The sequence below is a fragment of the Cucurbita maxima genome, unplaced genomic scaffold (assembly GCF_002738345.1).
Source record: "Cucurbita maxima cultivar Rimu unplaced genomic scaffold, Cmax_1.0 Cma_Scf00016, whole genome shotgun sequence".
Taxonomy (NCBI): Eukaryota; Viridiplantae; Streptophyta; class Magnoliopsida; order Cucurbitales; family Cucurbitaceae; genus Cucurbita; species Cucurbita maxima.
This window is the reverse complement of record NW_019272032.1, coordinates 2,671,340-2,695,190: the sequence shown is the minus strand read 5'-3', so window position 1 is coordinate 2,695,190 and position 23,851 is coordinate 2,671,340. Positions and strand designations below refer to the sequence as shown.

At 37.3% G+C, this 23,851-nt stretch overlaps 5 protein-coding genes across 7 annotated transcripts; 2 read left to right on the top strand and 3 right to left on the bottom strand.

The window, feature by feature from the left end:
- The first annotated feature begins 69 nt into the window (after nucleotides 1-69).
- Nucleotides 70-5,804, top strand: LOC111491376 (histone deacetylase 9). Of its 3 annotated transcripts, XM_023140286.1 has the most exons (15): nucleotides 70-234; nucleotides 572-717; nucleotides 1,324-1,436; nucleotides 1,534-1,651; nucleotides 1,753-1,827; nucleotides 1,907-2,126; nucleotides 2,540-2,603; nucleotides 3,424-3,516; nucleotides 3,613-3,721; nucleotides 3,895-3,944; nucleotides 4,027-4,117; nucleotides 4,608-4,678; nucleotides 4,797-4,895; nucleotides 5,315-5,381; nucleotides 5,473-5,804. In XM_023140286.1, exons 2-15 carry the CDS (start codon nucleotides 681-683, stop codon nucleotides 5,556-5,558), a joined length of 1,293 nt encoding a protein of 430 aa, XP_022996054.1. In that variant the 5' UTR covers nucleotides 70-234; nucleotides 572-680; the 3' UTR covers nucleotides 5,559-5,804. The 3 variants fall into 3 exon arrangements, with proteins under 3 accessions (XP_022996054.1, XP_022996055.1, XP_022996056.1); XM_023140287.1 differs by lacking the exons at nucleotides 70-234; nucleotides 572-717; nucleotides 1,324-1,436; nucleotides 1,534-1,651; nucleotides 1,753-1,827 and having other exon boundaries at nucleotides 1,907-1,982; nucleotides 2,078-2,126; XM_023140288.1 differs by lacking the exons at nucleotides 70-234; nucleotides 572-717; nucleotides 1,324-1,436; ... (2 more) ...; nucleotides 1,907-2,126; nucleotides 2,540-2,603 and adding an exon at nucleotides 3,142-3,258 and having other exon boundaries at nucleotides 3,431-3,516.
- A 1,750-nt stretch (nucleotides 5,805-7,554) lies between these two features.
- Nucleotides 7,555-9,742, bottom strand: LOC111491165 (putative low molecular weight protein-tyrosine-phosphatase slr0328). The gene is made up of 5 exons (XM_023139940.1): nucleotides 9,251-9,742; nucleotides 8,910-9,045; nucleotides 8,722-8,789; nucleotides 8,536-8,622; nucleotides 7,555-7,841 (listed from the first exon to the last, which is right to left on the bottom strand). Exons 1-5 carry the CDS (start codon nucleotides 9,638-9,640, stop codon nucleotides 7,764-7,766), a joined length of 759 nt encoding a protein of 252 aa, XP_022995708.1. The 5' UTR covers nucleotides 9,641-9,742; the 3' UTR covers nucleotides 7,555-7,763.
- A 70-nt stretch (nucleotides 9,743-9,812) lies between these two features.
- LOC111491164 (serine/threonine-protein kinase D6PK-like) lies at nucleotides 9,813-14,166 on the bottom strand. The gene is made up of 3 exons (XM_023139939.1): nucleotides 13,743-14,166; nucleotides 11,305-13,194; nucleotides 9,813-10,836 (listed from the first exon to the last, which is right to left on the bottom strand). Exons 2-3 carry the CDS (start codon nucleotides 12,984-12,986, stop codon nucleotides 9,987-9,989), a joined length of 2,532 nt encoding a protein of 843 aa, XP_022995707.1. The 5' UTR covers nucleotides 12,987-13,194; nucleotides 13,743-14,166; the 3' UTR covers nucleotides 9,813-9,986.
- Nucleotides 14,167-15,974: 1,808 nt separating this feature from the next.
- On the top strand, nucleotides 15,975-19,754 carry LOC111491383 (serine/threonine-protein kinase D6PKL2-like). The gene is made up of 2 exons (XM_023140299.1): nucleotides 15,975-16,591; nucleotides 18,613-19,754. Exons 1-2 carry the CDS (start codon nucleotides 16,041-16,043, stop codon nucleotides 19,409-19,411), a joined length of 1,350 nt encoding a protein of 449 aa, XP_022996067.1. The 5' UTR covers nucleotides 15,975-16,040; the 3' UTR covers nucleotides 19,412-19,754.
- Nucleotides 19,755-22,482: 2,728 nt separating this feature from the next.
- Nucleotides 22,483-23,580, bottom strand: LOC111491509 (60S acidic ribosomal protein P2B-like). Its single transcript, XM_023140450.1, has 4 exons — nucleotides 23,496-23,580; nucleotides 23,315-23,404; nucleotides 22,857-23,086; nucleotides 22,483-22,735 (listed from the first exon to the last, which is right to left on the bottom strand). Exons 2-4 carry the CDS (start codon nucleotides 23,400-23,402, stop codon nucleotides 22,709-22,711), a joined length of 345 nt encoding a protein of 114 aa, XP_022996218.1. The 5' UTR covers nucleotides 23,403-23,404; nucleotides 23,496-23,580; the 3' UTR covers nucleotides 22,483-22,708.
- Nucleotides 23,581-23,851: the final 271 nt, after the last annotated feature.

The following is a 23,851-nucleotide window of genomic DNA, read 5'->3' as shown; positions in this document are numbered from 1 at the left end:
CTAAAAAATAATATTTTAACGATAATTGGAAAATGAAAAATTTAATTCTAAATAATAATAATATCCATAGTACCCACCAAAAGAAACCCGCGCGATCCTAAGGCCGTATTCGACAAGCTGCGAAACAATGTGAGCAGCATCAACGGGCCTTCTTCAAAGTCCTCCTCTGTTCTTCCTTGCCCATCTGCTCCAGCTTCCGGAGCCATTTCTTGCTCTCCACCGAATTCGCATCAGGTTTTGCTCCTTCTGCAGTTTCATTTTCAGGAGTAGGATTCGAAGAATCGTAATCTGTCAATCTGAATTGGAGTTTCAATGTTTTGATCGTTTCCTTTATAGCTTCGTTCTGATTTCTCTGGTTGTACTGTTTCATTGACGATTTTTTTTGTTGACTGTGTGTTCTACTCTTGAAATTATTGGATTTCATTTTATGTGTGTTTTCGGGGGTTTTGTTTGAGACGTGTTATAAGCTTTATTTATTTATTTATTATTTAAACTCAGTGATTGGTGGTACTGACAATCAATATACTTACGGAGTAATTGAATCGAATTAATGACGGTTCATCCACTGCAGTTGCTTCATGTGTGTCCTCTAATCGAATCAACAACTGCGAAGCCAGGACGATGGTGGAGTGCGAACACTAGAAGTTTGTGATCGTGCTTGCTGTGGTCTTCCAGCTAAAATGCGGTTCAAGGATAGGATTTCCTACTTTTATGATGGTACTATTTTTGTTTTCTACGTCCCTTCGACATCTATTTCTTTAGTTTACTAATCTAATGCTCAAGTTCTCCCCGATTCAGTTCGGAACACCTTTCTCTGCAACGATGAGAAATTTCATCAAAGCAATAGGTGTTTGTATTTAACTTTCTGTTTTCTCCTTCCCTCCCAAATCCATTCACTTCGAATTATTCGTAACTTGTAAACGAGACTGTTGGGGTAGGAAAGAGCACATTGAAAGAACCATTGATTTGTGGATTATTTCGTGATATAATCAACTCTCGTCTACTTTTGCGCTGAACTTATGCTCATGCTTAATAAGAACATTTTATATTTATGGGAAAATTGTAGATTGCAATCTTAGGATTTGCCTACTTTACAAGCCGCACTTTTACATTTTAAAAATGGTTTCAAATATTCCTATGTTTTGTAGAACTGCAAACCATATCCATTTATATGTTTTATTTTGGAGTTGGTACACGTGGCATATCTAGAAGAAGAAACATGTATAATTCCATTCAAGTTAACAATAAGATCTTAGGTGGTTGTGGTGTTTCAAGATAAGAAAGTCATTTAAACTTAAACCTTACACAAATATGGTTTTGCAGGAGACGTGGGAAGTGTTTACTTTGGTCCAAATCATCCAATGAAACCACATCGACTCTGTATGACTCACCATCTTGTTCTCTCGTATGAGCTTCATAAGAAGATGGAAATTTATGTTAGTGTCTTTCTCTTTGAATTTGTCTTACAGTGAAGCTTTTAACACGTGCTTGTAGGTTTACTGTTTTTTTGTTGATTTTTGTACTACCATGCAGCGTCCTCACAAAGCATATCCTGTGGAGCTTGCTCAGTTCCATTCAGCTGATTATGTGGAGTTTCTGCACCGAATAAATCCAGATACCCAACACTTGTTTTCTAATGAGCTGGCTAAGTGTATCAATTTTCTCTTGATCTCTATCACCATTTCTCTGCAGTTCCTCGTTTGTAGGCAGAGAACTAGAGATAAATTTTGATAGATTTTGACTTTGTATCAGATAATCTTGGAGAGGATTGCCCTGTCTTTGAGAACTTGTTTGAATTCTGTCAAATATATGCCGGTGGAACAATAGGTAAATTCTATAATGGATATCTTGCGATTCATGCTGAAGTAAAGTCCTTCTTGACTCATTACTGCCATTCTCCTTGCAGATGCTGCACGCAGACTAAACCATCAACTATGTGACATTGCAATAAATTGGGCAGGTGGCTTACATCATGCTAAAAAGTGCGAGGCTTCTGGGTTTTGCTACATCAATGATTTGGTTCTGGGAATACTAGAACTTCTAAAATATCATTCTCGTGTTTTGTATATTGACATAGATGTGCATCATGGTGATGGGGTAGAGGAAGCATTTTATTTCACTGATAGGTACAACATGACCTGGACTTTCTAGTTCTACATTGAATTTATAATTGGAAACTGGAAAATGTTTCTGTTTATTGAGCAATTCAGATAAGATTTTTTTTTAGAAGTTGAAGTTGATATTAAGTGCACAGCTCATAGCTTTATGCTTATAAATTGATATTTTTGAATTATAGTTGTTGGGGCAGACTGCCTACACACATTCTGTTTGTTGCTAATTTATTTTTAACAGAACTCTGTTTATTGGTAGAATGCAACCTAGTATACAAAAGGGGAGAATCCGATAAAAGAATTTGAAGTCAGTAAAAATTGTAATGCATGTTTGAAGATTTTCACGAGCTGTTAATTAATACACATCCATTTTCCGTATATTGTAGGTCTCTCTTCTAATTCTTAATGTTCGCAATCCTCCATGACAGGGTGATGACTGTTAGCTTTCACAAGTTTGGAGACCTGTTTTTTCCTGGAACTGGTGATGTTAAGGTGATCTTTCCAAATTTTCTCATCTCTTTGTTGGTGCTTACTTCGTAAATACTAGAAAGTACTGAATTTTAGTTGGTATGTGACCCTCTTTGCTCTTCTTTTCCTTGTCTATATCACTTGTCGGCTACCAACATTCCTCTATTGCGTCCTTTCTGTCTCTTACTGAAGATTTATTTTTGTGCAATTTTCACTTTAGAAGAGCCTTGAATAAAAGACAGTATATGATTTCGCCGTTCTTTTATCTTCATCAGTGGATTTGGATGTTTGATTTTTTTTCATATCTTCTCATGCAAGTCATTTTTCTCTTGATTGGTATACTGCCTTCTTAGTTTGGTTAATATTTCAAAGAAATTAAAATTCTTTGCTTGGTTGGTGGCTTTTGGAGAGATTAAGATTATGGATTCCATTTTGAGTTCCTCCACTTTGACCTTCTATCCTCAGTAGTGCACCTTTGTGTCAGGGGGACTTGGTTCAAGTATTTTTGGTGGTTTGGAGTTGCTTTTGCCTCTTTTCCTAAGTGACGTTCCCATAGCTGTTGAGAACTCAGTGCATTCTTCTCCCATTCACGAGGGAGGTAGATTGTTGTGGCAAGACAGTTTCTTTGGTTGGAAAGAAACAAAGGGGCGTTTTAAGGGAAAGACAGATCTTGGTGAAAGTACTGGGCTTGTAATTGTTTTTGTGTTTTGTGCTCTTTTTGGTTGGTCTAGGCAGACTAGATATTTATATTTAAATAGCCCTGCTAAATGGGCTTATTATTCGGCTCTTAAACTTACTACAATTTGGAAGCTGGATGATACTCATAGATATTAGTATTTTGAAGGAAATAGGAGAAAGAGAAGGCAAGTTTTATGCCATTAATGTCCCACTAAAGGATGGAATAGATGATGGTAGCTTCACCAGACTTTTCAGGACTGTAAGTTAACTAAAAACTCTCTGGAATTAAGCATTATTGCCCTTTGCTGTTAATTTTATTGATCATTGTACTTTTATGTGAATTCTGTACATGTAGATTATTTCCAAGGTTGTTGAAATGTATCGACCAGGTGTCATTGTTCTCCAGTGTGGAGCTGATTCATTGGCTGGAGATCGCTTAGGCTGCTTCAATCTCTCTATTGATGGTACGATTCATTGTACTTAATCCTCCCTCCCCAAGCGAGGGGAAAAAAAAAAAAAAGAAATGAAAACCCACATTATGTGTTATGAGTTATGCAACTTTCTATTGCTTTTATTTATAATTCAATTTAACTTGAAGTGACATGTTCCAATTAACATTTACTTGTTCTTCCAACAGGTCATGCTGAATGTGTGAGATTTGTAAAGAAATTCAATTTGCCTTTGTTGGTATGCTTTTTTGGAGGACTAAAATGCTGTGTTTAATTGAATATAATCATAATGATATATTATAACTTTTCTGTAACTATAGGTTACTGGAGGTGGAGGTTATACCAAAGAGAATGTAGCTAGATGTTGGACTGTTGAAACGGGCGTTCTTCTGGATACAGAGCTGCCTAATGGTATAAAAAGTTCTCGTGTTTTTCTCCATCTTTCTTAGTTCGTTTTCTCTTCGTCAGTTTTCCTTTCATAAGTATCATTGAATTAGATGTAGGCAAAACTATCGATCCCTATGGAAAGGAACTCGTACTCTCATTTTTACCATCCTCTTGTGCACTTCCAAGTTTTGTTTATCTTTTCATTTATAACGTACAACAGCCCATCCTCAAAAGGGTGATCATTAGAGATTGACATCGATATTTGACTGCAAGCCTTCAGCAAATACTTCTTGATTCCATCAGATTTCTCCTTTCATGTTTGTACCCTGTATATATATCTCCGAATTGTGCATTTTTTTCATCCCGTTAAGCTTGCATGTTAATTGAGCAGAATTTTTTTTCCTACTGTTTAACTAGTGCTTGCCCAAACCAGTTTAAACGTCTATCTGATTTATAATGTGGAAGATTTTCTCTGTACATGTTCTCCATGCTGAAAATCTACGCTTTATTGCAGAAATCCCGGATAACGAGTATATCAAATATTTTTCTCCAGACCATTTGCTAAGAATTCCAAATGGGCATATGGTCGGTATTTTTTCCAAATTTACATTATATGTTTTTTAGTTACTTTCTAATCAGTTGAATTGCTTCTAGCAACGTATCACTCAAATCCTCTTCTTTGTTCTTGTGATTTCCCTGGCAGGAGAATTTAAATACGAAATCTTATCTTAGCACGATCAAAACACAAGTCTTGGAAAATCTCCGTTTCATCCAACATGCTCCAGGTGTACAAATGCAAGAGGTGGGCTTGTGGCTGAATTTGTATGTGTACTTTCTAGTCTACCAGGTCTTGATATATCCTAGTGGTGGAAACTAATAGCTTATCATTAATAAGATTTTTTTTTATTTTTTTTTTATTATTATTTTTTTTTTGTCAATTCAAATATAACTTAATGAATAGGGCACTAATTACTACTCCAAAGGTCGGTGACTCAACTCCACCCTTTAAATTGTTGAACTGAATCAACACTTTTTTTTTAAAAAAAAAACTTCGTTTGCCTCCAATTTTTTCAGTTTTGAGATGAAATGGTATGGTGAGCTTTCAATGCATGTAATAGAAGTTCCAAGTATCTCACCTTTTCATTGTTATATTAGCGTCTAAATAAGCTGTTCTAAATAAAAATGAACTTCACACGGATGTTATTTTGGTACACGGTGCAGGTTCCTCCTGACTTCTATATTCCCGATTTCGATGAAGATGAGCAAAACCCTGATGAGCGCATGGACCGTGAGTGTCATCGGAACACTTTTTCTTTGCTTCTCTGATTAAATCTTGTTTTATGCCTTTCTCAATTAAAATCTAAATTCTGTTATTTCAGGGCACACCCAAGACAAGCAAATCCAGCGTGATGATGAATATTATGAAGGAGATAACGATAACGATCATGATATGGATGATGCCTGATGATCATCCTTCATTATCATTTTTTTTTAGGTGAAAACGATGTATGAGTAGAAAGAAAAGCATGTAAATAGATGGATTTGTCTATTATCTATTGTGGTGGTGATTTTTTTTCCTCTTCTTGAACGTTTTTTTTTTTTTTTTGTAATGTTTCTTTTTGGAGTCTGTTGGTGGTAAGAAAACACGATAGTGAAACAACATTTTGGTCTTCCATTTGATGAAATTTTCTTATGTGCTCTCGGTTAGGAATCAAGAACCTCCACAATAGTATGATATTGTCTACTTTGAGCATAAGCTCTCGTGACTTTGTTTTTAATTTCTCCAAAATGTCTCATGCGAATGAAAATAGTGTTTCATGCTTATAAACTCATGATTTTCCTCTTAATTAACCAATGTAGGGTTATTCCTCTCAATAATCCTCAACATTCTTTTTCGTTAGGTCAAAATAGTCTATCCAAATGCTATTCTTTTAATTGTGAATTCAGAAAATAAGATCTAGATAGCTATTATTTTTCAATCATCTTTTAGTTTCAGTCTGAAATTGAATTATAATTCCATGAATTGATTTAGAACATTTTGATCAATAGCTAAAGAAAGGTTGAACTTGGTCGCTAGATAATTGAATCTAGATGAGGTGATTGGTCTTTTATGCTACTTCCGGCAAAGCATATCAATAATTCACTGAGGAATGAAATGAAGCGATCAAATCATATTGTCTCTATTACTTTGAACTCTTTATCCAAAGGTAATTGGCCAATTTCTTATGTTTTAACGAAACAGGACACACAACTGATAAGTTGATGCTAAGAGTCTAATACTAAACATATATTTCAGCTGATCGTAGCACGAACAAGATTGAATAGACAGAGATTGCCTCACGTCATGGAGATAGCCAAAAGTCGAGTAGCTTGAATATACGTAGTACAAAGGAAGGAAAGGAGGATCCATGGTCATGGTCTTAATGAAGGCTTCATTTTTGTTCCTGTTTTCTGGATTCTTTCATTCATTTTAATGAAGGTTTGATTTTTCATAGGAGTAAAATGTGTTGGATAAAGCTAGGAACTCTGACCTTTTCCTTTTGTTATTTCAGTCTCCTCCTCCTTTTGTGTTTTATCATATTCCATGGCTGGCTGCTGCAATGATGCAGAATTGTAAGTCTTCTGGTACAAAGCTGCACAAGTTACCTGTTTATCAAAACTGGGATTTCTACAAGAGCCCAATTTCTCAAATACCATGTTTGAACTTGGACGATCATTGCTTCGGAGCAAGATTTGATTACCTTGAACTAAATAATGTGCAAACTTCTCTAACTCGTAATGTAATAGCTCTTAAGTCTACCGCTAGCAGATATTTCTATTTTGGCTTATTACGTATCGTCATCAGCTTCATGATTTTAAAACGCGTTTGCTAGAAAAGATTTCCACACCTTTATAAAAAATGTTTCGTTTCCCTTTCCAACCGATATGAGATCTCACAATACACCCTATTTGAAGCCCAGCATTCCTTTGTTGGCACACCGTTTGGTGCCTGACTTTAATACCATTTGTAAGAGCTCAAGCCCACCGTTAGCAAATATTGTCCGCTTTAGCTTATTACATATCCCCATCAGTCTCACAGTTTTAAAACGCGTCTATCAGGAGGAGGTTTCTACACCCTTATAAAGAATGCTTCGTTCTCCCCTCCAACCGATATGGGATCTTAAAGCAAGAAATGTCACAAAACAAGAGAAATTGGCCGAGGGGACAAAAAGGTATCTCTACTATTCCTTTGCAGTGTGGCCATTGCAGCTTTTATTTTCAAAACTGCATCCTTCACCACCTCCCTACTTTCACTTTCCCAAAATTGGCTTCGAATTCGTGAGATTCTAAAGTCATTCAGCCATAGCAACTCTGAAACAGAACGCCTTTATACATTCACAACAAAATGAGAAAAAGGGTAAAACTGTTTAATTTACCTTAGCTAAAAGGTGAATTTAGATATTGAAGAACACAAGATTTGGTTGGACCACAACCAACAAAGCCCATTGAGATAGATTCTAAAAACAAAGTCTGAAAAGACTTCGAATTTATTCAAATGAAAACAATATTTGTTCAGCGGATACACATACCATATGACTTGAAATATATCCATTCCACAAAGGGATTAACCATTGCGTTACTTGAATAATTTGCATTATTTTGCATGAATGAAGTACCTATCCAGAGATCATTAATCTGAAAAGTGCTTGTTCTCTGCTAAGATGCTTTCCAACAGTGATTCACACGCATCTTCAAGCAAGTCCAGAACCTAAATTGACACATTGCATAATTTCAACAGAAGTACCAATTTAGTGGGCATTAAACTCACATATAAAGTAGATTTTTAAGGGTATGCTGAAGTATTTAGACTATTGACTTGATGAACAGTGAATAGGTATCGTATCGTTCATGAGTCCTGTACAATCAACTTGATCTCAATCACAGAGCCCAGAAAAAAAGAAAAGTTGTAAAAAACATATTTCAAAGAAAAACAATGCCTTCATGTAAAGGATGAAAGAACCAGATGAATGAAAAGACTTACTAAGATATGCAGTAATTTGACATTCATGCAACTGAGCTTTTATGAAAATTACAAGCACGCTAAATGTGACTGAAATATGTTCATATGGAAGAAAAGGGAAAAGACTAGCTGTTTTTTCATGGAAGCTGAAAACAATCACATTATTTGCTTCAGAAAGGCAGCCATTTGTTTGAGTACAACAAGATGGTTTGGGAAGATTTGAACCTCTTAGTCAAAAGAATATGTCTAAACTAGTTGAGCTAAGCTCGAGTTGGCCTTAAAAAATACAACCATATGATGATCAAAGATATATTTACAGTGTTGCAACTATATTTCTCCAGCAATTTTAGCCTAGAAAGTGAACCAGAATTCTATTCAAAGCATGTAAAAATCCAGAATACCAAATATCCAGAACAAAAATATATAAGAATTTCTGGATTACCTTCTCAAAACCTTGTTGCCCACCATAATAAGGATCCGGTACCTCTGTTTCATTATGCCTTTTACAGTATGAGCACATTAATTTGACCTGACATTATTGCATCGGCATCTTTATGAGATCATGTGTTGAAAAGAATGAAAATCATACACAAACACAAGTAAATCTCATTCAAGATCTTGAACTAACCTTCTTATGCGAATCAGGAGGAAGAGTATTCTTAATTCTCCATCGTTCAAAAGCCCCTAAAATATCCTCTGTAGAAATAATCAAGACCCAGAAAATGAATCATTAACAAAGATTGAGTTGACCTGGAATGATTGGAATTGCAAAACATAGCATAAATACGAAGATTTTGCCATAGTATTCTCTCCTACCTCTGTTTTGCTTGTCCATGGCAAGAATAAGATCAAAATTTACAAAATCAGATGGCTGGATTGGCCTCGATATGGATGTTATCGCTATCCCGCGCCGTTTAGAGGCTGCTCTCATTCTTGGGTCGGCCTCATTACCCTTGAGAAATGAGTCAAAATCACTTAGAACCATATAGAACTAGTTTTCGCTTCTAAGAAACTATAGCGATTGTTTAATTGCAGAGAAAACGAGAAAAGGAAACTGTTATAGAAGCGAGAATTTTCGCAAACCTGGAGGATGAAACCTTTTAATCGTATCTAAAACAAGAAAATGGCACAGAGAATTTCCAATTAAAAACGATTACCTCATGGTAACCAATGGTGCCAGCAGAATCTATTATGAACTTGGAATCGAGACCCCTCTTCTTCACCAGGTCTCTGAATACTCCTTCAGCAGCTGGGCTTCTGCATATGTTTCCCAAGCACACAAAGAGCACAGAGAAAGGTTTTGTAGCTGTCTCTGAGATTGTGGGAAGGGCGTTATCGGCCATGGAAGCTACAATGAAAGAAGTCGATGGAATAGAGAAATGGGTTCCACGGGAACTTCGAGAAGGCTTAAAGTTTCGGAGATGGGAGAATTTTATAGGTTGACAAACAAGCAATGACGAAGGGTTTAGTGATGAAGTAGGACAGAAATGACTGTATGGACTTAGAAGATTAGCGTCAACTCTAAGCTGCAATTGCAACGCCCTCATCACTGCTTTGGACGGGACTCAGATTATTGGTTCCTACAGAATCTCCCCAGCTCTGCAAACGTGTTGCTACCACTACTTTGAACAATTCTCTTTTTTGCATTTTATTGAGATAATGCTCCGTTGGATCATATTATTAATTTGACCTCTCCGTAGTTCATTTAGTACAGTCTGGTAAAAGTTAAATCCATATCTGTTGTCTATTTATCTTGTGGGAGGGAGAAAAGGATGGTGTTTTTCCTTTACAACATATAGGTAACCTTTCACTAGCATGGTTACATTATAAGCTATAACAAGGATGAGAGCTTAGAAACAAAAATATGGATGTTCCCTAGTCAGAAAGTGTAAGCTAAAACAGGTCGAAGATTGCTGCATCCGCTTCCATATTCTCGAGATCTCTACACTTTCTGTTCTCCCCGGGATCCACTGGCATTGCACCAGTTCCATCGTCGAAGAACTTGGGAAGCTCAGGTGGAACTGCACAACGTATCAGAGCCCAATTGATGCCTTCAAAAAATGGATGCTGCTTAATCTCAATAGCTCCTTTTGTTGCGCCTAATCGGTTTTCAGGCTCCTTTGCCAACAGACATCTGATTAGATCTCTGGCATGAAAGCTAACTATGGGGCTATCGGGGAACTTGAGAGTGTGGGATACTATGTTCGCTAATGTGTCCTCATTTCCTGAACCTTTGAAGGGAGTCTTACCATAGAGTAGCTCAAACAGGAAAATCCCGTAAGTCCACCAATCAACAGCACTCCCATGGCCATCACCCTTGACAATCTCAGGGGCGAGGTATTCGTGGGTTCCAACAAATGAATTGGACTGCACACCAGTTGGCTCGACAATAAGCTGTGGTAATAGACTAGCTTGATTGTCTGCTTTTGTTCTCCGAGATTTGTATGGAGCAGATAAAACTTTGGGGGTGAAGCATGAGACCTGCCAGGATGGGTGGAGGCAGAAATGGTCAATGCAACTAGATTCATCACAGGGATTCAACTTCCTCTTGGTGGATTCCACAACTGGAGATGATGATTGAAGCAGCATTGGATTAACAGCACATCTAAGAGACAAATCAAAATCTGTGAGCATTATGTGTCCATCTTCTCGAACCAGAACATTTTCGGGTTTCAGGTTTCGGTAAATAACGCCTAGCATGTGTAAATACTCCAGGGCAAGAAGAATCTCGGCAACATAGAACCTAGAATAAGAAGATTCAGCAAGTCCAAATTGGATCGGAAAGACACTAACCAAATTTAATGCTTGGTATCAAAAGATGCAATGTTTTATCAATCAATCAGACTGATTATGACGGAACAACTTCTGCTAACAAGAAGTAAACCACATTATCCAACAAAATGTTTTGACCAATGACTACAACCAAACAGAAAAGACATGAGAGCATGCTTTTAATCTAATCATCGAAACTCAACGACCTTTTACCTTAATATTTTAACACCCATCCACAAATGGTGGTGTGGTGGTCCCCTAGTCTCTTTTCATTCTCAACTTGCCAATATTCACAGTAAACATACACTTTCATATATGCATAAATCAAATGACTAGCCATCATGAGAACAGAATTCCAGCACAAGTACATGCTAACATTGTGTGAGAAAACAAAAGCGTAATTATACTGGGGCACTTAATTAGAGAATCACAATCTAACCTGACTGCATGCTCAGAGAAACTCTTGCATGGTTGCTTTTGTTGCAGCACATGGAGATCTCCACCAGGACAGTAGTCCATGACCAAGCATGATTGCTCATCCGTCTCAAAATGAGCATATAGTGTAGGGAGAAATGGATGGTCAAGTATTTCCAGTATCTCTCTCTCAGTTTGTGCCCGAAGTATTTTTTTTCTGCTTGCCAAGAACTCCTTGTCCATCACTTTGATAGCAAATAGACAGCTAGAATCGCATAGCTCAGAGAGATATACAGTCCCAATGTCCCCGAGACCAAGTCTCCTTAACAGATTGAAGTTTTTCAGACTTAGGCATTTATGTTGATCTTGAATATGGTGGATAGATTCCCATTTCAAGTCCTTTGACATGTGAGGCCTTACTCCACTACAACTTGATCCACTGAGAATGCTTTCCCCACTGATGCTTGGGCTATGGCTACATTCACCAATACTACTACTTTTAGAGCTCTGAGAGAACATCCCTTTCTCTCTTGATCTGGATCTCTCATTGAATGGCATAATAGTTGGTTTGATCCTGTTACAGCAGTTGAGAGATGTACCAGGTCCACTGGACTCTGTGTTTACCAGATTTGCACTTACTTCAATACCTAAAGTTGTGCTACTGGAGATAGAGGAACCTATCTCTTTTTCTTTACTCTCATGATTCTGGGCATTTTCTGGCATTCGGTTCTCAAACTTTTCTGCTATGGAACCCAAATCAGTGTCAACCATCACTGTACGCATTTCAAACGTGCTAGGGGAGGAAATGGGTTCAAGTTTTGCTTTCTTCTTGACAGAGTTTTTGATCCTGAAAATAGGTTTGACGAAACGTGTATTATTGAAAGCTGATTTGTTCGGCCAAATAACAGATCCAGAGCTTGATAGAGAGGATAAACAACGCATTGTACCTTTCTCCTCTGGCACTGAATTTTTTGCCAAATCTTCAGTTGAGGAATTATCCAAGCTGTTCAGAGTCAGATCCTTCTCACCAGAAGGAGTAAAGGAAGGAGATTTAAGTGGCTTTATACTTGTCACTTCTACAAGATCCTTTGACATCAATCTATCCACATTTGCCTCTTCTGATACCCCAGTGTTCTTAAAAGGTGAAGACTCAGCACCCTGGTTTGATATATCTGCCTCAGTTTTATGCAACAATTCAGGCATCTTATTCTGAAAAGTAGACATAATTCTTTCTGAAACAAAGGAAATTTCTACCAAATTTTCTTTGCTTTCATTTATTCGCACATCAGATCCACTGGCCTCAACCACCACAGCCTTATACAACCTTTTAATAGTTCCTGCTTCAGAGATTCCAGGTGAACCTAAAGACCTTGTTAACCTCTTTGCAGCAGCCTGAGATATGCATAAGCCCCTCAAAGCCTGCTTTAAGCTTGCAGGCTCAGAAATTCCAATCCCTGCCATGTGAGATGAACCCACTCTCATCGGTCTCTTCATCGCACTCTTTTGCAACGCATCTTTATCAACTCCATGTTGCTGACCTGACCTGTTACATAATGTTCTGATATCAATTGCCTGAAACAGACGATTAATGTCATCCTCTATTGAAAACCTTTTTCCTACATCTATCGTGTAACTTGTCCCAGCTTTCTCAGAATCAAATTCTTCTGTTGATTCAACAATTTCAGAAGCACTAGCTAATGTAGTCATCTTTTGGGAATAACACCAGCGGGAGCAAGAAGATGTGGCCTTGATGGTAACTGCTAATCCAATTCTGAGGAACTATTTCTAAGACACAATGCAGATATCAAACGTTGTGCCAGATGTCCCCCGAAGCTGTCTTCAACCATACTCATTTGCTGAGCTGTCTTCAACCAGCATATTTCTTCCAAGAACTTTGAGATGAAACATCAAAAGTCTGCCAGGATTCCATTTCATGTCAGTAAACCATTGATGCAGGAATCACACTAAGATCCAATATAATACGAAGGAATATTGTATCATCAAACAACCAAAAATCATCATTAAAAACTTTATGAAAGAAAGTTTAGACCGTATGTTAGAGTCCATGAGAAAGCAACAAAAACAAATATATCACTGTCAATTACTATTTCACTTCAAACCATGATTTAAACACCAGGCAACGGCATCAATTTTGACTTAAAGAATCGTCACCAGATATCTCATCCTTGGATATACATTCGTGGTTAACAATTTGCAGATAATCAATGGCGAACTTCATTATCCATACAATTTTCCAAATTTCATACTCAAAAAGTCTACATGAACAAAAGAAAAACCAAAACGCAGGATTCATTACTCAGCATTTTCTAAACAATAGCATACATAAATACATCCAAAACAGCAGAAATAAAACAGCACACAACCTCAATCAACTCATGCCATTCAATCTTCCACAGTAAAACAACTATTCTCCCTAAAAACGCAAAACTCTCATATAATTACCATAAATTTCCAGCGAAACGATGCAACGAGAGCAACCCACTCCACCCACCGAGCTTGCCCACCGTAACGTCGGGGATGATCCAAGCCTCCGAAACCGACGGCTCCAAGACACCGAACAGAGCAATACGAAAATGGAAACCAAAAGAGCCAAGGATCGAATGAAAAAAAAAAACGAAAGAGAAAACAAAATAGAGGGATTTGGTTTGGTTTTAGCGTTGGGGAAAATGAATGAAGAAAGAGAGAACAAACGAACAGTCGCTAAAGGAAATCACGAGGAATTCGAGAGAGCACGCCAATAAGCCATAGCCAACGCCAACATGAGCCATAGACGAGAGCCTCCAACTCGACTCCATGACTGTAAACTCTCTTTTCCTTTCCCACCGCCAAAAACGGCATAGGAGAGAGAAAACTAGTTAGAGAGGGAGAGAGAACTCGCGGGTTGCAACCGTACAATATTTTCTTCGTTTGACACGTGGGGTCCACCCTAAATTCTTCGGGATGTCAAACTTGATTTGATATTTTTGTATTATTTCTGAATTATTAAAATACCGATTAAATAAAATAATATTATTATAAATTCTGTGGCAACCCAACAAAAGCAATGATCTTGTGTTCCTGTTCGGCGCCCAAATATTTTTTTTTAAATATTAATTAAACACGTCACTCTGAAATTTAAGATAATTAATTTTAAAGTATTTAAAGTAAGATTTAAGTTTCAATATTAAAATATTTAATGGAAACGTGTTTGTCAAATAAACTTTAATTTTTTATTTGATTAATTTGTTGGTTAAAGACAAAGCAACTAAAGTGGTTAATTTTTTTTATTACTTCAACGGCCAATAATCTAACCATCTATTTTTTAAATAATAATTATCAAATAAATTAAATTCAAACTCATATTATTCTAAATAATCTTCCAACAATAAACATAAAAATAGTTTGTTAAACCTTTAAATAAACTGAACAAAATAGTTTACTAATAATATAAAACTATCACTGAAATGATAACAAAACACCATTTTTATAAAAAAGTGTGGAAACCTTTCTCCTATTAAATCTGTGAGGGAAAGCTTGTAATGGAAAGCACAAATAAAACAATATCTGCCCAGCGAGGAGGCTGTTCCACGAAAGGGGATAAACATGAGGTAGTGACCAGATTATGGGCTAACAAAGAGCCTGTTCCCTGAAAGGGGGTAGACACGAGATGGTGTATCAGTAAGGATGTTGGCCGAAGTGGATTTGGAGTTTGTATTTTATGAGAAAATATAAATAGATAAACATGAGGCGGTGTATTAATAAGGATGCTGGGTCCAAAAGCGGTTTATATTTTATGAGAAAATATTTATAAAGCGACAAAAAACAAAACTAAAATAACTCCCATCTCAATCAAATAATTCCCCGCGAAAAAATGGTGATGTAACATATAAATAAAACGATCAACATGAAGAGGACAAAAAGAGAAAAAAATAAAAAACTAAAAAGACATAGCTGCCCCTAAGCATCATCATTATTACGTGAAATTGCCACTCTCCATATATTTTTATTTCTTAGTCGGATAATGACAAAATATTCACCACATATATTCAATTTATTTTATAATTTATTCTCTAAGATTATTTTTTTTAAAATTTTAATTCAGTAGATTTTTTAAAAGTTAAATAGTAATTAGAGGTGAAAAAATCGACCTTTACATATTTTGATCAATAAAATACATTTTTTAATTAATTGAATTATATCTAAATTGGAAAAAAAAAAAATGAAAATTTATAAATATTTAAATTGTATTTCCAACAGATAAGGAAATTAATGTATTATTTCACAATTATTATATTTAAAAAAATCAACAATGCTATTAAAGCTTCTTTTGTGAGTTTAAATTCACGAGATCTTTAAAGATTTTTGTAGTTTAATTATTTTTTAAAGATTATGTAATTAAATATGTGAGAATTTTCTACTTAAAGAGAGAGATATTGCGAAATAATAATATATTCTGTAATTTAATTTGTTGTCTTTGTTTAAATATTTTATTTATTGTAATTTTCCTATTTTTATTTTTGGAATTTTGCGTGATTTACGAATAAACCCCCGAAGATACGGCACATATGATTGGAGATGTCTACTGAACCCGGTCCAGTCGTCCAAAATTCAGGCAAATCGAGCCCTTCCGAAATGGGCCCCCACATAGGGCCCAATTAGCTTCTCTGACCCGGCCCAATATCTCCCCTTAAAAAATCATTCCCTCGCCCCCATCTTCCTCGTACGCTCTTTTCCTCTTCTTCTTCTTCTTCCCTCTCTTCAATGGAGTCTTCTCACGACGATATCGCCGACGACCTACAGAGCTTGAGCTTCAACTCCACCAACACTAATCGCAGCACCAGCTCTGGCTCCGAGACTACTCTCACCGCCTCCTCCTCCGTTCATATCCCTTCCATTCTCAACAAGCCTCACGCGCCTTCCTCCGACCCTTGCTGGTCAGCTGTTAGCCGGATCCGATCCGAATCGTCTACTCGCCAACTCGCCTTCTCCGACCTTAAGTTCTCGCACCGTCTTGGCTCTGGCGACATTGGCTCCGTCTACCTCGCTGGACTCAAGTCCGCTGGAGATGACGGATGTTTCTTCGCAGCGAAGGTGATGGATAAGAAGGAATTGGCGAGTCGAAGTAAAGAAGGTAGAGCGAGGACTGAGAGGGAGATTTTGGAGTGTTTGGACCATCCGTTTCTTCCAAAGCTCTATGCTAGTATCGACTCGCCGAAATGGCTCTGTCTCTTGACTGAGTTCTGCCACGGCGGCGACCTCCATGTTCTCCGGCAACGGCAGCCTAACAAACGCTTCGGTGAACTCGCCGTGAGGTGCGCACAGTAGCAAATCAATGAATCATCTCTTTAGTTTCAATTTCAATTCCATTATTTTGCACTCACAAAATACATCATACAAATTCCTGAAGAGAACCTTTTCTTTTTCTTTTATTTTTTTTTTAAATTGCGGGATTGGAAGATGGGTTGGGATCTGGTGTGGGCGAATGTAGTTGATGCGGGGAAAATGCATGCTCTGGGAAAGTGACGATTCGTGTTACTGGGCCTACAATCTGACATAACCAGTATGACGGTCAGAGGTGGGGACCAGCAGGTTGGTTATTGTCGCTTGAGGGATTTGAGGAGAATAGAATGCTACTGTGGGCCTGTTCGCACTGGATTATCTGAGCTCGTTGCTATTGGATGGGTAAAGATAGATAGGGAGGTTAATACTTAATATTTGAGAGAAACTGGGATTGTTGAGTGCTGTCTCGAACTCGGTGGTCTGATGCGGCAAGGCCCACGTGAGCTCGAGATTCGATGTACTGAGGGATCCAATAGGATCCATATTAGAAGGTCAAAGTTCATCTCTCTTGTTGACTTTTTTTTTAAAAAAACCCAATAATTTTACCGCAAGCGGCGTCTTGAGAAATTTGTTCCAAGTGAAGCAAACCATGTAGCTGAAATCACTGGGTTATCGGAAATGGCCTCTTAGGTGCTGTTTGTGAGCTGTGCTGTTTTTCTTGGTTCTAAAGCAAATTCAAATAGCATTTATTGCGGTTTTCCGAACAAGTCTTTGATGGGTTATTCTAGGATACTTTTTCCTTTCTAAAAACACCTTACATATGCAATTTGCTAAAGAAAACAGCGACCCTTTTAGCTAGTTTAGTTAGTTTCTACTTTCTTATTGACCATGTCGGTTTGGACAGTGTCGTGATGAAGGAGTATAGCGTCCCCATCGCATTAATTCTTTGATAATTGCCATTTCATCTCCATTGTAATAAAGACAACTACCCCAAGAAGGCAGCTGATATTGAATTATAACCATCCATTATTATGCCGTATCCTCTGGTTAGATCAACTCCTGATGAACATTCATTTAGTTCAATGGCTAGGTGTCATAATTTTTGCTCAAAGGTCCCGTAAGTTTCTGCAGCTGGTCTTAACTTATTGCACAAAAGGATTGCCTCCAAACTAGTAAGTAGAGTAAAGGGTACAACATAAGTGAATCATAGTGTAAAAGTTCTGGCAAGAAAGCATGCTTTTTTGTCCATTTATTACCATTACTGCAAACAGAGTTTTCTCTCTCTCTCTCTGTCTCTCTCTCTGTTGCTTGAACAAGTAGTTCTGTTTTGTTTATATATATTTTATTGGGGAGGCTGCGGGGTGTGGGGGTAGTGATGGTGTAGGGTCCAATACAGGTACTAAATAAATACATACATTAGAAGTTTATATTGCCAAAATGTCAAATTGGCATATAATATAAACAATTCTAGTGGTTTCTCTTTAGCATCAGCGAGGGGCTCACCACATTGTCCTTTCTCAAAGATTTTTAGATCTCCAAAAGGAATTAGAATTCCAAATTTCCTGGTTCTGCGTGCTTTTGCTGGATTTAAATTACTCATGTTTTTGTCAAATCTTCGAAGTGTTGTGTAAGAAGTTAATGACCATGTGATAATGCAAGAATCCGAGGCCTCCCACGTTAGCACAATAATGGGAGGATTATAAATGTGAATGCATATTATTTGTCAATATCCTCAATATGCGACAAGTGGCCAGGCCAAGGAGATGAGACATATATACAGGCAACCCAATGAAAAGGAGGGAAATAATAGTATTGATATAGCTATGAGGTTGGCCCACAGGCTAAAAGTCTAAAGACATTTCGTTGTTTCTCTCTTGTTCTTTTGCTATTTATGTTCTGTATATACGGCCAATAGCAACAGCCCTTTTCTCAGACATGCTTGGTTTTGATGTCTTGTTTATTTCTCTCTGCTATTGACTTTGTGTCAGGTCTCATCACCCTATAGTTAAGTGTTTCGTATAATTTTGAAAGGCATTTGTTGTTTGCTTTGTAGATTCTATGCATCAGAGATAGTAGTTGCTATTGAGTACCTTCACATGATGGGGATTGTTTACCGTGATTTGAAGCCGGAAAATGTGCTGGTACGATCGGATGGCCATATCATGCTCACTGATTTTGATCTCTCCTTGAAGTGTGAGGATTCAACAGCGACCCCACAGGTTATCACTGCCAAAAATGCAACAAATGGCACCGCCCGGCCAAAGAACTGCCAAATTGAGGCCCCTCCTTTCACATCATCCTCCTGCATACTTCCAAACTGCATCGTTCCGGCGATGTCGTGTTTCAACCCGAAACGCAAGCGCAAGAAGAAGTCTAGCCACAGCAATGGACCTGAGTTTGTTGCTGAGCCGGTTGACGTCCGGTCCATGTCGTTTGTTGGCACCCACGAGTATTTGGCGCCAGAGATTGTCTCTGGTGAGGGCCATGGAAGTGCAGTGGATTGGTGGACTTTAGGGGTGTTTGTGTTTGAGTTGTTTTATGGAGTGACACCCTTTAGAGGCATGGACAATGAGCTCACCTTGGCCAACATAGTGGCCAGAGCCCTTGAGTTTCCTAAAGATCCAGTGGTGCCGACGGCGGCGAAGGACCTCATATCGCAATTACTGGTCAAAGATCCGGCAAGGCGGCTGGGGTCAACAACAGGGTCGTCGGCGATCAAGCACCACTCATTTTTCCAAGGGGTAAATTGGGCATTACTGAGATGTACGTCGCCACCATTCATTCCTCCACCATTTAGTAGAGAAACTGCAACGGATGAAAGCTGCCCAGAGGCCCCAGTGGACTATTATTAATGGCTAAATTGAGCAAGATTGGTATTATTTTTGGACTGGTTATTATCAGCCAGCGACAGTCGCCCAATCTTCCACGGCTTATTCTGCGAGCACATGGGGCCTTTGTAAATCTTACAATGTGCATATATTAATAAAGCATCCTTAATTGAAATATAGTTCTAAGCCATGACTCAAGAGAGAGAACCTCAGCCACATAGCTAGCTGGTTGAGATTTAGCTGTTATAATAGTTGTACTAGATCTTGCAATGTCTTCTTTAGTTTCAACTACAAAAGTTATAGCTCAACTGAGCAAAATAATAGCATTTTATCATGCAATTGTGAGAATCGTGATATAGCTTTGATCTTGATGCATCTACTCCGACAAAGTGTGTTTGATAGTTGGTGCTGAGACACTTAAAATCTTAATCTTTGTTATACTATTTCGTAATGTCATTCATTCTGAACCACACTGATTCATCACATCTGTTTTTGCCTGCAGAAGCCGCCTGTGGTGTTGTGGCGTCTACTCCTGTCTTGGTGTCGTCAATGAGGTATGGCTGATGGATATCAAAGTAGCTGGCGATGGCTGATGGATCATGATTATGAATGAAATAGGTATTATTTATTTTGTGTGTTTGCATGCGGGGGTCGCTCACAAGATCACATGCCTTGTTTTGTGAAAAAATGTGGGGTTCGTCGAGACACACACACACACACACACTAGTGGTTTGGAGCAATGAGCAGTCGTTTTCCTGCAGCTTTGTAATGCGTCTGCTTTGATTTGCTTTTTTTCCTATTTTATTTCTTCAACACGTCTGTTTCCATTTGTCTCAAATGGCTGCATGTCTCTCAGTTTTGGCAATTCTGCTAACATTTTTCTCCATCCATCTTTTCTCAGCCTACTTTAAACAAACGGCAGAAGTATCAAATTGAAAGGAAGGCAAAAAAGGTAGAAACTTGTGAACAGACTCTCTTTAGCTTTCTCTCTCTTCAAGTGTTGGAAAATGACATGGAGACATGCGGACAAGCCTTGCAGACCCAAACGGAGAATCAAATAGCCCAGACCTATAGAATTTTTTCGTCTCAACAATTGGAAGTGTTGTTCAAATTAGGCGACATTTGGCATCATGTGTTTGGCTTGTGGGTCTCGATGGGATGGACAGGACAGTTGCCGGTAAGTGATAAGGAGTGATTGGAGTATCTAAGAAATTATCTTATGATCTGCTTTAAGTCCTTTTCCGGCAGAGCCTATGGTCCCGTTTTCATTGATTCGATGGTCCTATAGGCTTTTTCTTTGCATGGTTAAGTACATAGAATAGGAAACATTTATTGGATAAATTTATGTATCACATTGTTATCCAGCTTCTTTTCTTCCATGGATGCAAGATTGAATCATCTACTTGTAAAATGATAATTTATGATCTATTTATTAAGCTAGATTAAAGATAACTTGTGTATAGGATAATTATGGATTCATGAACTAGAGATTTGATTGTAGCGTAAAAAATAGTGATTTCACAAAGCAAAAAAAAACTTCAGTGAAATTTTTTATGGGGCTAACGTCCTAAAAGCTAGGTTCTCTTTGAGAACTTGTAAATAAACTATTTGTTTGGAGCTACAAAGTAATGGCTTACAAATGTGCTTTTAGAAAATCAATTATGAGATAAAATAAACTATTGTTTGATAAATTTAATTTTAATTTTTGATAAATTAATACTATGCTGCTATTTAATCATAGTATTTACTATTCCAATTATATTTCATTATTTAATTAACAATTTATCATAAGGTAATCATTTTAAAATTTATCTGATATAAATTGTATAAATTTTTGTTTAATTTAAATTATATTTGACAAGAGTAGAGAAAATAAATGTGAGAAAAATTAAATAAATACGAAAATCTAAATCTGAAACTTGTATAGCATTGGGGAAGATAAATCTAAATGCAGATGTAAATTGAGGAGGGAGTCATGACAAAACAATAAATGATTTGTTTTAACAAAAACCCTAAATAGTTTAGATTATCTCATATTTGCTTTCAACCTTCCAAACGCAATCCAAAACAACCAATAATGTGGCATTTAGCATAGAACAATAATGTGGAACTTTTTTCATTCAAATCTCAAACTTTTGGAAATACCATATTGATATAACTTCAATGTAAACTACAAAATAAAATATTAATCGCCGAATTGATTTATTTATATTTCTCATGATATCTCATTATCTCTAAACCAATATTAGATTCTAGTGTTGGAACTCAGAAGACCGAAAAGACTACATCCAATATAAATACATGATTTGTAGATTATTCCCCCATGAACGTCTACAGCTCAAGTAACATCATAATAAAAAACATAAATTTAAAAGTACTAAATAATCAAAACAGGAAGTTCATATTAGAAGTGTTTTCATGTTATAGGACATAAATGATCATACCAGCAAGAACGTTTCATTTAGTCAAAGATGGTAAGGAAGAAGGAAGACTCGTAAAGTCAAAGATGGAAAGGAATAAGGAATAAGGAAGGAAAACGGAAGAAGGCAGCAGCAAAAGACAAAAGGGTGACATAATACTTCCCATAATATAGATATACGACATCGGGAAATAACTTATCGAATAAACAACAATCTATTTAGGTCCCTAAAACCAAATAATGATCAATTCTATTTTGTTCCTTTAAACTTTCAAATGTACAAAATTAGTGGTTCTACTGTCCGAGAGAAGAGACCCTTCATGAAAAACAAAACACCCAAAAGAGAGTAACTGATTTCTGAAAAGAATAAGATGAGACTAGATAAGATTTACTGAAAGTATAGAAACTAAATTTATCGAGACCAGAGACCAGAGACCAGAGACCAGAATGTTGGTATGATAACCCAATCTTTCAAATGTCATGAAAAGTGCAAACCAAATGCACAATCCATTAAGATCCTAAAATCAATTGATCCTGGCATGATGCATATATTAGAAGGCAAGAAGGCATATAGGCCTAGGATTGACAGCAGATAAAAAGTGGTGCATATTTTCTAAGTGCAAATAGCACACGCATCAAATAGAGTGAAACAATAGAAACAGTGTGAGAGTTAGCATACTCTAAATTAATCATGCATATTGAAATGAGACGGGAATCATAAATCACGCAAGTCAAATGACTGTAATCGCTGAAAAGTTCAAACTGAAAATTGCACTTTCATCTATCAAAATTTGTGAGTATTAATGAAGTTAAAGTGAAAAACACCTACCAAGCTACACAGCTCGGAAGCTTGAACGAAAGTAAACTAAAGCACTAACTGATAACGTCAACTAAAGAGTTGCTTAATCAAAGAGGCTGAAACCCATGTCCTGCAAAAAGATAGAACAACATACGAACATAAAATTTAGGTGTCATTATTAATATAGACCAAGCAATTACCATATAAAAAAGAAAATGTGCAACCCTTAGAATAACCGGTTAAGAACTTACATCGTCGGATTCTTCTTTCTCCTCGACCTTCTCCTCTTTCTTCTCGGCTGCGGCTGGTGCTGCACCACCACCAGCGGCACCACCGGCAGTGGCGGCGACGGCGACTGCCCCGCCACCAGACGGCACTGACGCCAATTTCTCCCGTCCGGAAGTTATCAACTCGGTGATATCTTTTCCTTTCACTTGGGTTAATAGCGAGTTAATCCTGTTCTCATCGACCTCGGCCCCGACTGTAAACAAAACCCCGCAAGGAATCTCAACACAAATTCACTAAGAGCACTAATCGTTCCAGGTCAGTCAATTGAAGATTTCACTTCATTTCCAGCCTACCCTAATCTTTTGGATTGAACGAAAACCAATCATTCCCAAACCCTAAAATATTAATCTATCTTAAACAGCAACAACACTAGTATAGTAACTTAAACTTTTAACTAAAAGAAAGATTGTAAAAGAAGAACCTGAATTAAGAATATACTTCACATCATCAAGTCCGGGGCTGGTGTTGCCACCGAGTACGGCCAACAGATATGCAGCGACCACCTTCATCTCTGCTTCAACAACATCAAATATTAGACACCATAAACGAGGAGAACATGAAGAAAATAATCAGTGAAAAAAAAATGGAACAAGAAAGAGTACTTGAGAAGCTCGAAACAGAAGCTGCAACCAAGATGAAGACAGAATGGAACGCGAACTATGGTGACGCGACTCTTTATACAATTAGGGTTTTTCTTTTTCGGGCCTTTTTCGTGGGCCGAAAATGGTTTATGGGCCTTACGCAATTTTGCCGTTTTCGGCCCTTATACGTCATTTTAGTTTAAGGGTACGGGCTGGAATTTCACATCGTAATTTAATTATGAGAAAGAAAAAAAGAAAAAAAGAAAAAAAATTGTTATTTTTATATATTAAAAAATTGAAAAAATTATTATTTTTTAAATTAAAAAAACGTCATCTTAGCTTTCTGTTAATTAATAAAAAGTGAAAATGAAACCAAA

What these genes read in the sequence shown, in the direction of transcription:
- LOC111491383 (XM_023140299.1), top strand. Translation starts at nt 16,041, where the DNA reads ATGGAGTCTTCTCACGACGATATCGCCGACGACCTACAGAGCTTGAGC. An exon ending in TTCGGTGAACTCGCCGTGAG is followed by an intron (nt 16,592 to 18,612) that starts GTGCGCACAGTA and finishes TTTGCTTTGTAG; the next exon opens with ATTCTATGCATCAGAGATAG.
- LOC111491165 (XM_023139940.1), bottom strand. Translation starts at nt 9,640, where the DNA reads ATGAGGGCGTTGCAATTGCAGCTTAGAGTTGACGCTAATCTTCTAAGT. An exon ending in CATGGACAAGCAAAACAGAG is followed by an intron (nt 8,790 to 8,909) that starts GTAGGAGAGAAT and finishes TTATTTCTACAG; the next exon opens with AGGATATTTTAGGGGCTTTT. An exon ending in GGCAACAAGGTTTTGAGAAG is followed by an intron (nt 7,842 to 8,535) that starts GTAATCCAGAAA and finishes GTGTCAATTTAG; the next exon opens with GTTCTGGACTTGCTTGAAGA.
- LOC111491376 (XM_023140286.1), top strand. Translation starts at nt 681, where the DNA reads ATGCGGTTCAAGGATAGGATTTCCTACTTTTATGATG. An exon ending in AATTCAATTTGCCTTTGTTG is followed by an intron (nt 3,945 to 4,026) that starts GTATGCTTTTTT and finishes CTGTAACTATAG; the next exon opens with GTTACTGGAGGTGGAGGTTA. An exon ending in CCCTGATGAGCGCATGGACC is followed by an intron (nt 5,382 to 5,472) that starts GTGAGTGTCATC and finishes CTGTTATTTCAG; the next exon opens with GGCACACCCAAGACAAGCAA.
- LOC111491164 (XM_023139939.1), bottom strand. Translation starts at nt 12,986, where the DNA reads ATGACTACATTAGCTAGTGCTTCTGAAATTGTTGAATCAACAGAAGAA. An exon ending in TTCTCTGAGCATGCAGTCAG is followed by an intron (nt 10,837 to 11,304) that starts GTTAGATTGTGA and finishes TTCTTATTCTAG; the next exon opens with GTTCTATGTTGCCGAGATTC.
- LOC111491509 (XM_023140450.1), bottom strand. Translation starts at nt 23,402, where the DNA reads ATGAAGGTGGTCGCTGCATATCTGTTGGCCGTACTCGGTGGCAACACC. An exon ending in GAAGTATATTCTTAATTCAG is followed by an intron (nt 23,087 to 23,314) that starts GTTCTTCTTTTA and finishes TTTTGTTTACAG; the next exon opens with TCGGGGCCGAGGTCGATGAG. An exon ending in AGAAAGAAGAATCCGACGAT is followed by an intron (nt 22,736 to 22,856) that starts GTAAGTTCTTAA and finishes ATCTTTTTGCAG; the next exon opens with GACATGGGTTTCAGCCTCTT.